This window comes from Rhinoderma darwinii, chromosome 5 (genome assembly GCF_050947455.1).
Source record: "Rhinoderma darwinii isolate aRhiDar2 chromosome 5, aRhiDar2.hap1, whole genome shotgun sequence".
NCBI lineage: Eukaryota > Metazoa > Chordata > Amphibia > Anura > Rhinodermatidae > Rhinoderma > Rhinoderma darwinii.
Window position 1 is genome coordinate 156770992 of NC_134691.1, and position 13509 is coordinate 156784500.

At 41.0% G+C, this 13509-nt stretch overlaps 1 protein-coding gene across 1 annotated transcript in view; it reads left to right on the top strand.

The window, feature by feature from the left end:
- Nucleotides 1-10411, top strand: part of LYRM4 (LYR motif containing 4) — a 112958-nt gene extending 102547 nt beyond the window's left edge. The window contains exon 4 of the mRNA XM_075826673.1: nt 9776-10411. Coding sequence (XP_075682788.1) covers nt 9776-9865 — 90 coding nt within the window. The 3' untranslated portion in view covers nt 9866-10411. The remainder of the gene's footprint in view (nt 1-9775) is intronic.
- Nucleotides 10412-13509: the final 3098 nt, after the last annotated feature.

The window sequence follows — 13509 nt, forward strand, 5'->3', positions numbered from 1 at the left end:
CACTGACATTTTGGCTAAGATAAATTGCAAAACTACTTAATGCAGTTTTGGTTGGATTCGAACCCAGGTCCCCAGTGCTATCAAGCTATTGGTACTAACCCGAAGACTTGTTTAAAACTGAAGTATGACAATGACCCACACTGTATATTAGTCATTCAACACTGAATATAAAGTTGGGGGTCAACAGAGACTGATTTGTCCCTCAGGATTTGGCTTATAAACCTGTGTGGACTTTTCCTGGACAATATTCATTGACAGCCTGGTTGTTTTTAGTCATTGTGCTTTGAACATGGAATTAAATTTTTAACAGCTGTTCTTTTTTTTTTTTTTTTTTTTATTCAATATTTATTGAAGGCTGGTATATATCTTGGCCATATAACAAGTTTATTACAGTACTGGCTATATTGGCCCAAAAACTGGCATAAACTAAGACAACTAATGGGTGATATAAGGAAAAAAAAGTGTCTAGCTAGATGCGCAAAATACCGCATGCACCATTTTGAAAAATTTGGCGCATCTTCTGACTGCCTTGTCCAAGTGGACGTTGTCTAAAACTTAGACCGTATTAGTAAATCTGCTCCATTGAATGTCACATTTGCATTATCTTTTTAGAAACTTTCAAATGTAATTTTCTCATCTTGTTCAATCTACAACAAAGTGAAGCACATTAAAAATGGACAACAGTATGGTCGAACTTTTGAGTTGCCGCAACTGAACACCAATATGGCAGTATCTCTGTAAGTAAAGCAAACATAAGAAACAAACATCTTATTATGTCACATGCACAGTGGATATAACTAGCGTCTTAGGGGACTCAATCTCATTTTAGACATTAATGCGATGTCAACAGGAGATGCCATAAATGTCTGACAGATGTGGCTCCCAGCTCTGGGACCTGCACATATCTCTAGAATGGGGATCCCCCAATCCCATACCTGCTTGGTGATTTGGCCGCTGTATCCAGGTGGGTACTCAGTGGCAAGGTGGATGGGTATACGTAAACGGCCAAGCTTGCTGAGCTACACTGTTTCTGTGAGGCCCTGTTCACACAGCGTGTATTCGACACATTTTTCGGCATGAAAAATGTGTCAAGAAGACACTTGATTTAAGCTTTCCATTGACATCATTGGGAAAGTGTGCCGTTTTTAAAAAACCGCATCGCGCAAAAAAAAGAAGCATCAGGTCAATTCTTTGGTGCTTAAAACACACCTAATTCCCATAGTCAATGGGAGTACTAATTAGGCACCTAAAGCACGCACAACATGCGTCAAAAACGCACCAAAAATGCGTAAAAAACGGCTGTGGTTTATAAAACGCTTTTTTGACACGTTTACACGTCATTATTTTTGAGTGCCGTGTGAACAAGGCCTTAGAAGTCAATGGGAGCGAACTGCGCTGTTTCCTGTGGACAGGCCATAAATGTCTAAAACTGGATTACCCTATTGAACCCGGTGTACGTTTTTTCTGGACGACCATCTACCGTCGTAAAACAGACACTGAAGTAAATCCCACAGAAATGAAGAAGCCTTGTATACAGGTCATTCTATTAGAATGTATAGCTCTGAGTCATGAGGGGACAGTTTTGCAAACAAGAAATGTGTGTGTGTGTGTGTGTACACACTTAGAATAGTTAATGTAATCCTAAAAAAATCAAAATGACTGTAATCTAAAAAGAGGAAGATGTGAGCTGTGGTGGTAAACGGTTATTGCCACCTTAAATATTTCCTTCTGCTTTACTTGAAATGGAAGTGACTTTTAGATATCTTTATGAAGTCCAGGTTTTTATATTAATGGGGAAGGATGTAAACAGAAAATTAGTGGCAGACAAATTCTAGCCGGTCCTTACCGGTTCATGGCTTCGTATAGGAGCAGACATACCACTACCTTTCCTAGTACACTGTATAATACATCTACTTTATTCCAAGTACTGTAACTTAAAGGGTTTTTTTTTTTTACCCATAATACAAGCCGGCTCCTCTTACCTCTGGCGAGCAAATTTTATCATCAAGGGAAGCCACGTTTTGCCAGTGAATATAGCATTGAAATGAATGGCATCCTTGTAATCCATGGATAGAACAGAGAAGAAGCAGCACTTAAAGAGCCCCTAATAGGGCATAGGGACTGGGGTTGTCTTCATTAGGCAACCCCTTTAATATCATAAATTCTTCTACAGTATAAGGCCTCCTGCACACGACCGTAAAAACACCCGTTATTGCGGGTCGTAATTACGACCCGCAATAACGGGCCCATAGACTTCTGTTAGTCACGGGTACCTTCCCGTTTTCTCACGGGAAGGTGCCCGTGCCATTAAAAAAAATAGAACTTGTTCTATTTTTTCATACGGGCCGTGCTGCTATGCTTTATAATGGGAGCACAGCTCGCAAAAGCGGCCGGCTGCCCGTGGCCGGCCATTCTCGTAATTACGAGCACGGTCGTGTGCATGAGGCCTTAGGTATTCACTGTAAATCATGTGGAGGTAATGTATGACCCCTTGCTGGTTGTACAAAGCCGTAATACTGTAGACCCATGAGAAATCGCCATTAGAAAGAGTGTCAGGGATGCCAGAATGTCAACTTTGTATATTGATCGTGTAAGTTGTACATATTTAGTTAGCCACTAATATTTTTCACATTTTAGTGCTAACATTATACAACCTGCAGAGTAGATCAGGACAAGAAGAGGTGCAGCTAATGATAACTATCTGTATGAGCTGGAACAGTTCTTATTTATGAAAGGAGTGTCCTACGACACACCCTGGAATACTGTCTGATAACGTCTTATCTACCATTTGCATTTTTATGCCTAATAAGTCAGATCATTGGGGATACAGCTGCTGGGAAGCCCAACTATCTTGAGGAAGAGCAGGTCCTGGTCCACAATTTCAATGTAGTCGACCTTGAATGTGCAGTTTCTCTCCTGAAATACAGAAACCAACCTTCATCTCACTGAAGCTAGGACTCACTAATTCTCAAACAGCCAAAACTATAAATAATAACAGGAAAGAAAAAAAAATGTTTAATATACTGTTTGAGTTCTGCTCCCACACCCTGATGATGACGTTACGTCATTATGGATGTAACATCTTTCAGCTCTGGTGATATTAGGGCTGGTGAATTAATCGTAAAAAAAAGAAAACCGAAACTTAGCGCAGATAACCAAGGTCATCTTGCGCATTTCGGTTTTTTGATTTTCTTCTGGTTTTCACTGTATCTGCATTTACAGTTGAATCCTATAGTAGAACAGGGTGCAGTCAGTTCCCTGCTCTATTATTCACTGTATAACTTCAGCCACTCATGGCTCAGCGCAGTCAGGCGCGATGACGTCACCGGCTCGCACCTGTCTGCGCTGGACTTCTGGTATATACCAGCGTTTCAGGCATCCTATTGGTCCACAGAGTCCTCAATGCCTACCCTATTTACTTATTGTTTACCCTCAAAGCCCTTGCACCACAGCGAGCGGACCCTGCCAACCCCAATTATATATACATGGATGATGAGGGTTATATACAGGGTTGATGGGGTAATATACAGGGATAATTGCAGTCTGGTGTATATTGGGATCATGGGGGTCCATGTACATTAGCCCCATCATCCCTGTATATACCAGTAATTCGCCCTGTATATAACCCCCATCTTTCCTGTTTGTGTGTGTGTGTATATATATATATATATATATATATATCCCATCATCTCTGTTTAGAACCCCATCAACCCTCTATACAGGGACGATGGGTATTATATACAGGGATGATGGGGGTTATATACAGGAATAATAGCTGCCTTGTTTATGCATGGATGATGGGGGTTATATACACGGATGGTAGCTGTCTAGTTTATACTGGGATTATGGGGGATATATACAGGGGCCCCCATGATCCACATATATATCAGCCCACCATAATCCCTGTATATAACACCCATCAACCCTGTATATAACCCCATCATCCGTGTATATACAATTAGGGTGGGCACTGTCGACCAATAGGATGCCTGAAACGCCGGTATAGGGCAGAAGTTCAGCAGAATCTGAAAATATGCACCGGAGGAGCAGAGGGATCTCCTTTACTCGTCGTTGGAACTGGGTTAGGTGATCATGTATTTTTTATTAGGCACTATTGGGGCTGCGTGGGGGAACTATACTGTGTGGGTGCAGCTATGGGGGCATTATACTTTGTGAGGGGCAGTGTCGGGTGTATATTATATACAGCAGGCTCAGGGAATATATAATAATTCCATAGCATTAAATGCAAATAGGGGGCATGCAAAAGGGGTGTGACCTAAAAATCTTTTATTAATCGTAATCGACAATACATGTTCAATTAATCGTGATTTGGATTTAGGACATAATCGCCCAACCATAGGTGATACATACAGGACATGCAGAGAGTGACCGCACAGGCCTGGAACTGAATTTTAACTGTAAATATAATCGAAAGGGTTTACAGGTTTGGACTACTTAGGGGGACTTGTATTAATCTATGGGAAAACAATATTTGGATGGGTTATATTCCAAGACCCCCTCTCTCTTTCTTTCAGTGGCATCTAAGTGGTTAAACAGCCGGGATCAGAGTTGCGATTATGCTGTAATATACAGCCGACACCTGCTGGGTATGGAGCAGGTTCAGCCCGTGAACCCACTTCATGCCCCCCCCTTCTTGGCTATGAAGTGGGGGGTATGAAGCAGGTTCAGCCCGTGAATGTGCTTCATGCCCCTCCCCCTTCCTGGCTATGAAGTACAATGACGTCCAATGTCGGGAAGGATTAAAGGGAACCTGTGACCAGTTTTTCGCCCACACTACACCACCACAACGTTGTTATACTGCTGAGAAATAGCTTTCTAAACATGCCAAAATCTGTTTTAGCATTATGTATAAAAAGAACTTATAATAAAGCATGTGCTGTATGTAAATTATCAGAGAAGAGTCATACACATGTCTTTAGATGCTTCCGGAACTGACTTGTAATGACGTATCCCGGCCTGTGGGACGTCCATCCAGCAGGGACTGCATGACTCCCCAGAAGACCCAGGACCGCTCCCAATGTGCTGTATTCTAAGTTCTTTTTATACATAATGCTAAAACTGGTACTTTTGAGAGGCGCATGTTTGGAAAGCTATTCCCCAGCAGTGTAATGACATGGTGGTGGTGTAGTGCCCAAAAATCTAGTGACCGGTTCCCTTTAAACACAACAGTATTGTGGGATGGACAGCACATACATTAGATACAATAACATAAGAATTGTGACCTGTTAGTAGTACTAGTGGATTCAGATTTTTTTACGTGCTGAATTCCTTTTGTATTTATTTAAAGGGCCATTGAACCCTAAACAGAAATCACTCTAGTTCATTGTTTCTGCTATCGACTGTTCTGCTTCTTTCTGTACAATGCGTTATTTCAGAAGCGTGGGCCTGGACTCACCGTCCCTCTTTCAGCACACTCGCGATTTCATGGTGTATTTTCAGTGCCTTGTTTGTTTTTGGTGACTGAACTGTTATGAAAATGTTGAGAAATTGACCTCTGGAACATGGCGGTCAGCCAGGAGTGGTGATCTGCTCTTTTTGTAAACTTACATACAAATATATTTAGTCTGGCAAAAGAAAGTGGGTTTTTTTTTGTTGTTTTTAAAGAAAATCACATGCAGTCTTTACTTTAGTGGAGATTATATGGGTTCTTTGTGTAAACTGCCTGCAATGACTACTGTGAAATTTTATACACACACACACACACACACACACACACACACACACACACACACACACACACACACGGGCCTGTGTCTAGAATTGTTGCTAATAAACACTACACATTGGCACTACATGGAAAAACGTGACACAGTGGGACAGGTTTACTATTTAAATTGCGCCAAGAATTCTGGCATACATGCTGTGCACCAAATGTACGCATATTAACTGTTTTAGACACTTTTTTTCCTACACACTCAACATAGAGGCGTAAACTAAGCCATCTAATAGGTGGAATATGGAAAAGAAAAGTGTCCAGCTAGTTACAGTAGATGAATCATACAGCGGGCAGCACTTTCATAAATTTGGCGCATTTGCTCTACTGCCTTGTCTAAGTTTCAGCTGTCTAAAACTTAGACACTATTAGTTAATCTGCCCCAAGGTTATTTGCATAAACATTTTACCCTATATTTCAATTTGAAGGGAGGGTTTATGGCGCACACAAAAAACAAACCGGATATTCTGTTTCTTAAATGACGCAGTAGTCAACATTTTGTGTGAATGGGAATGAATGACGTTCCATGTAAACACGAAAAACATATGTCTCCTTTATTAGAAACCATCGAGCAGCGCCAGTAAATGTTGCTTCCTCTTCTCCGCTCTTATTACAAATGCAGGCAACCATCAGGGCAGAAACCATTCCATTGAGGAAATGGATGCGTTTTCTGGGGAGCAGATGTATTCTTACGGAAAGACATACAATACATGTCCATGGTGGAGAACTAGCACAGCCTGCCATGAGATAAGACCATTGGTTCTAGTTCACATGGGTTTGTTGCCCGCTGTCCCCCATAAAGGTCGATAACCTCATTACATCTACAGATTTGCTGTTATGTCATTTATTCTGATACTTCGATAAGATGGGTGATTTTTGTAAAGAGACTTATGCTGTATGACAAATAACGTACTGTACAAGGTGACCTAACGTGATGCCAGTGAACCGGTCAATCAATGGCTCTCTTACAAATAACATGTTGATGTGTATTGCATGTGACATATATATACTGTGAAGGAAATAAGTATTTGATCCCTTGCTGATTTTGTAAGTTTGCCCACTGTCAAAGACATGAACAGTCTAGAATTTTTAGGCTAGGTTAATTTTACCAGTAAGAGATAGATTATATTTTTAAAAAAACAGAAAATCACATAGTCAAAATTATATATATTTATTTGCATTGTGCACTGAGAAATAAGTATTTGATCCCCTACCAACCATTAAGAGTTCAGCCTCCTCCAGACCAGTTACATGCTCCAAATCAACTTGGTGCCTGCATTAAAGACAGCTGTCTTACATGGTCACCTGTATAAAAGACTCCTGTCCACAGACTCAATTAATCAGTCTGAGTCTAACCCCTACAATATGGGCAAGACCAAAGAGCTTTCTAAGGATGTCAGGGACAAGATCATAGACCTGCACAAGGCTGGAATGGGCTACAAAACCATAAGTAAGACGCTGGGTGAGAAGGAGACAACTGTTGGTGCAATAGTAAGAAAATGGAAGACATACAAAATGACTGTCAATCTACATCGATCTGGGGCTCCATGCAAAATCTCACCTCGTGGGGTATCCTTGATCCTGAGGAAGGTGAGAGCTCAGCCGAAAACTACACGGGGGGAACTTGTTAATGATCTCAAGGCAGCTGGGACCACAGTCACCAAGAAAACCATTGGTAACACATTACGCCGTAATGGATTAAAATCCTGCAGTGCCCGCAAGGTCCCCCTGCTCAAGAAGGCACATGTACAGGCCCGTCTGAAGTTTGCAAATGAACATCTGGATGATTCTGAGAGTGATTGGAAGAAGGTGCTGTGGTCAGATGAAACTAAAATTTAGCTCTTTGGCATTAACTCTACTCGCCGTGTTTGGAGGAAGAGAAATGCTGCCTATGACCCAAAGAACACCGTCCCCACTGTCAAGCATGGAGGTGGAAACATTATGTTTTGGGGGCGTTTCTCTGCTAAGGGCACAGGCCTACTTCACCGCATCAATGGGAAAATGGATGGAGCCATGTACCGTCAAATCCTGAGTGACAACCTACTTCCCTCCACCAGGACATTAAAAATGGCTCTTGGTTGGGTCTTCCAGCACGACAATGACTCGAAACATACAGCCAAGGCAACAAAGGAGTGGCTCAAAAAGAAGCACATTAAGGTCATGGAGTGGCCTAGCCAGTCTCCAGACCTTAATCCCATCGAAAACTTATGGAGGGAGCTGAAGATCCGAGTTGCCAAGCGACAGCCTCGAAATCTTAATGATTTACAGATGATCTGCAAAGAGGAGTGGGCCAAAATTCCATCTAACATGTGTGCAAACCTCATCATCAACTACAAAAAACGTCTGACTGCTGTGCTTGCCAACAAGGGTTTTGCCACCTAGTATTAAGTCTTGTTTGCCAAAGGGATCAAATACTTATTTGTCTGTGCACAATGCAAATAAATGTATATAATTTTGACCATGTGATTTTCAGTTTTTTTTTAAATATATTCTATCTCTCACTGGTAAAATTAACCTAGCCTAAAAATTCTAGACTGTTCATGTCTTTGACAGTGGGCAAACTTACAAAATCAGCAAGGGATCAAATACTTATTTCCTTCACTGTGTGTGTGTGTGTGTGTGTGTGTGTGTGTGTGTGTGTGTATATATATATATATATATATATATATATATGTATATATATATATGTGTGTAGAGGTGAATAAAAGTGATCCTATCTATCACTGAATTTGGAGTGCTGTCTTGTCTTTTGGAATTGTTGCTGGCCATTTGGGACACTGGTCGAGTGTCTGAACAGGAACCTGTGCACCCGATACTTTAAATTACGGTGCTGCTTCTATTTTGCTTTTTCTATATATATATATATATATATATATATGAATTTAGCGATCTACTCAATATATGGTGGACATCATAGTGCACCTACGTATTGTCTTCTTACAGTTAAGAGATGCTTTTTATCCAAGGGCTAGACTATATTTTATGTCATTGCAGTATGTCTGTTCACAAAATGCATTGATTCTATGGTCTGTATTCACAATTACATCCTTTTATGTATACAGCATGAGCAAGTGCTTTTTCAATGGTTTTTACAAGGGAAGAAAACTTGGTATCAGTGGAGGGTGCCCCTTTACTGTTCACACTTGACACGTTATATAACGTGATGTATGTGATCACACTATAACATATGATATTGTTTAGATGTAGATCCCAAGAGCTGATGAGTTCTGTCTTTATAGCAGCATACATGACATCACTAGATTGGTTGATTGATTTGATAGATAGATTTGAGATAGATAGATTTGAGATAGATAGATTTGAGATAGATAGATTTGAGATAGATAGATTTGAGATAGATAGATTTGAGATAGATAGATTTGAGATAGATAGATTTGAGATAGATAGATTTGAGATAGATAGATTTGAGATAGAGAGATTTGAGATAGATATGAGATAGATATGAGATAGATTGATAGATAGATATGAGATAGATTGATAGATAGATATGAGATAGATTGATAGTTTATATATTACAAAGTGGGAGCCCTGAAAATGTTTATACTTAAGCATGGTGAACTTGCCGCTTTCACGCGGCACTATTTTGGTCAATATTTTGCATCAGTATTTGGAAGTAAAAAACAGGAGTGAAGCATAAACAGAGAAAAAGTATAATGGAAAGATTTGTACCTCTTTCGTGTTTTGGACCCACTCTTGGTTTTGGCTTTCACATACTGATGCAAAATACTGGCCAAAATACTTCCGTCTGAATGCGGCCTTAATCTGCAGTTATGAGTTCTGGTTTCCACAGCATGAGACAACTACTGGATAGTTGAAGGCGGCAGGAGAACATAGGTCACCATGTCTCAAAGAGAAAATGTGGCCTTGTAATGCATGCAATCTTCATTTTCTAAACTGTACTGTTAGAATAAAATATGGACTGGTTGCTTTGGGAAACAAGACTACTTTTCCCCCAATACACATGTATTTATTCTCTGGTTTTGATTTATGAAATTATGACCTAGTCCCTCTCTTGAATTGCAGGTTACTATTGGCCACCTATATACCACTGACAAACTGATCATCGAATCTTCAGGAAACCAGAAATATCGCCATAATCTATTGGATGGTTGATGCATCGGTCCACTGCTCGAATTCTGCCGTACACATAGCAGTTGTGAGCTGCATGGCCAAGAACCGTGCGGCAAATCAGCTGCGGCTTTACCTTGTATTGTGGCTGTTTTGCAATGCGGTTTTTGGACGTGCAGCACACATCGCTACGTGTACGGCGGCTTTACGCTCTTGCATTTCTCAACTGATACAAAGATTATTTGCCTGCATTATTTTTTAACTAATCCATTAACTATGTAACTTGTGTGTGGTTGTTTTATTTATTTAAAGGCGTAAGGCTTCAGCAGGAGAGTAGGTTGGACATATGTAAAACTCTTTCCTATCATAAAAGAGTAAATTAACAGTATACAACCAGGGCCATCTCTGATGTTATAACCAACAGCCATAAATGACCAAGGCAAATGCTTACACTAGTCCGATCAGATGAAATCCTCATATGAAATACATTTATTTAAGTTACTGTATGATTAAACAAATGGACTATAGTTCTATGGGAATATTTTTCTCTTTGTCTCTTTTTGGAATGAAAATAAAGTCACAATTATGAAATATTTTGTTGCAGTCTTTTTGTTATTGCAGTGTCATCATATTACATTCCATTATGGCCTTTAGCCAATACATTGTGTAGTACTTCTCTATAGATGTAAACAGCAGTTTAAGCTTTGCTTTACAGCAGGCAGTTTGACAAAGGTCAGAAAATAACGTATTGACTTCTTTGGCAGAATGTTGTGGGCATGCTTTGTGACACAGGCTGTGGAATCACTTCATGTAACAGTGGAAATATTCTCATAAAACACAAGCTTTGGGGAGGCTTACTTAGACTGGCTTTTCATACCCACACCCCATGCCTCTATACCTTTGAAAAGTGATGAGACAAGTATATAAGTCCCAAATATTGCGTGCGCCATATCTTGTGACTTTTTGACACCACAAAAGTGGTGTAAAGCTGCTAGTAAGTTTCCCCATGGTGATTTTATTATATCTTTTTGAGGGTTTCTGTATTCAGAGGCATAACATTTCTATGCCATGATGAAATTATATTCTCTTATGTCGCAGAGCAACTGTTTTTCTACTTCAGGCACCATTTCCCAAGTAAGACTGCAACTTCTACACATAATATACATACTCCTCTGAAAATGCACACCGTGCACCGGAATAATCCTTACAGTTATGTCAAAGAACATGGATAATATTATAGGAATATTTATCACAGTAAGGCCTCATGCACACGACCGTATCCGCAAATACTGACCGCAAATACGGTTCCGTATTGCTTTATAGTCGTCAGCAAATCATCAGCAACGTACCCATTTCTGCTGAACGGATCCGCAAAAAAAAGAGGTCTGGTTGATGGGAAATCCCCTTTGTGTCGCTTAGCAACACTTCTGTATTTGCGGATGGCTATCCGTATTTGCGGACGCACCTCCGTAGCCATCCGCAATTTTGGCTACCCCCATAGACTTCTATGGAGGAGTCTGTGCCGCAATTGCGGACCAAGAACGGACATGCTCCATAAGGCCCCATGCACACGACCATCAAAAAAACCACCGTTTTTGCGGACCGCAATTGCGGTCCGCAAAAACGGAGCCATTCACTTTCATTGAACGCTGACACCTTTCCGTAGCACTACGGAAGGGTGTCCGTGCCGTGGAAATGTTCCGGGAATTATGGAACATGTCCGTTCTTTTGCATTTTGCGGGCCGTGCTCCCATACTTTGTATGGGAGCACGGCCCGAAAATGCGGCTGTCAGTCGGTGGCCGGCCGTGATTGCGGGCACGGTCGTGTGCATGGGGCCTAACTCCCGGCACAGTTCTGCGGAACGGACACTCATCCGTAGCGATACGGAAAGGTGTCCGTGTTCAATGGAAGTGAATGGGTCCGTTTTTGCGGACCGCAATTACGGTCCGCAAAAACTGAGGTTTTTTATGGTCGTGTGCATGGGGACTAAATGTATAATAAATACATTGATGTTGCAAATCATTGATATCTCTGTACAAAGATCATGAAAATCGTGATGTCACAGCACATATGTAATGACCAATGTGAAGTAGCAACACAAGAATAATCATCACAGTGATGTCACAGTATAGGAATTATGCACACAGCAATGTCATAGTACATTGAGAATACTCTATGAAATCAAAAGAAAGTTATTGCATACTGTGTTGTCATAATATAGGGATAATGTGCACAGTGATGTCATAGAGCAAGGGAGGTCACAGAACATGGATAATAAACATATTGATGTTACAGCTAAAGGCTAAGGTCCACAGTTATGTCAGAAAAATAGTAATCTCACAGTACATTGCATTTCAATGCATCTAAACACTGCAGGCGCTCAGGTCCATACATGGCCTCCCATTTGTTACTCTCTGTGCAATGTACGGGTCATAGAAAGTGTAATGGCTGCTATAGGGGCACTCTCTCTGTGCAATGTATGGATGGGTGTCCTGTACATTGCATATATAGGAACATAGGGGAGGCTATGTACAGACCAATCATCACTTCAGTGTTTATCTGCATTTGAAAGCCCTCATAGTCTTAATGCATAGGAAGGATAAATAAAAACATATTGTTTGGATAACCATGGTGTGGCTGTAAAAACTGCTAAACCGCCAGCAGCAGTGTCACAATGCCTCTGTGGGGGCAGGTCCAGGAGCATGGCTGGCCCCGCGGAATCAATTTAACGATTCTGTGCAAAACCAGAATTGTGAGGCGCCAAAATAGCAAATTAATCGCCAAGCCATAGTATACATATATAAATAACTTATTAAAGGATACTATTTGTTACAGCTCAGAACCTTAGCCTACATCAGGTACAAAAAATTATATACAGTGGATATAAAAAGTCTACACACCCCTGTTAAAATGCCAGGTTTTTGTCATGTTACAAAATCAGTACACGATTAATAATTTCAGAACTTTTTCCACCTTTAAAGTGACCCATAATCTGTACAATTACATTGAAAAACAAACTGAAATCAATTAGAGGGGAAAAATAAAAATAACAAAGCTACAATAATGTGGTTGCATAAGTGTGAACACCCTCTTATAATTGGGGATGTGGTTGTGTTCAGAATTAGCCAATCACATTTAGTGCAGATACAGACGGACGTTGCGTTTTTGCGCGCGCAAACAACGCAGCGTTTTGCGAGCGCAAAAACCATTTGACAGCTGCGTGTGTCATTCGTGTATGATGCGCGGCTGCGTGACTTTCGCGCAGCCGCCATCATAGAGATGAGGCTAGTCGACGGCCGTCACTGTCCAAGGTGCTGAAAGAGCTAACTGATCGGCACTAACTCTTTCAGCACCCTCGACAATGAATGCCGAACACAATATACAGCAACCTGTTAAAAAAAAAGAAAAAGTTTGTACTTACCGAGATCTACCCTCCCGGCCGTTGCTCTTGACATCGGGCCCCACCTCCCTGGATGACGCGGCAGTCCATGTGACCGCTGCAGCCTGTGCTTGGCCGCAGCTGTCACTTGGACTGAATTGTCATCCCGGGAGGTCAGACTGGAGGAAGAAGCCGGGAGTTATCGGTAAGTCAGAACTTCGTTTTTTTTTTTACAGGTTCATGTTTATTGGGATCGGTAGTCACTGTCCATGGTGCTGAAACAGTTTTAACTCTTTCAGCACCCTGGAC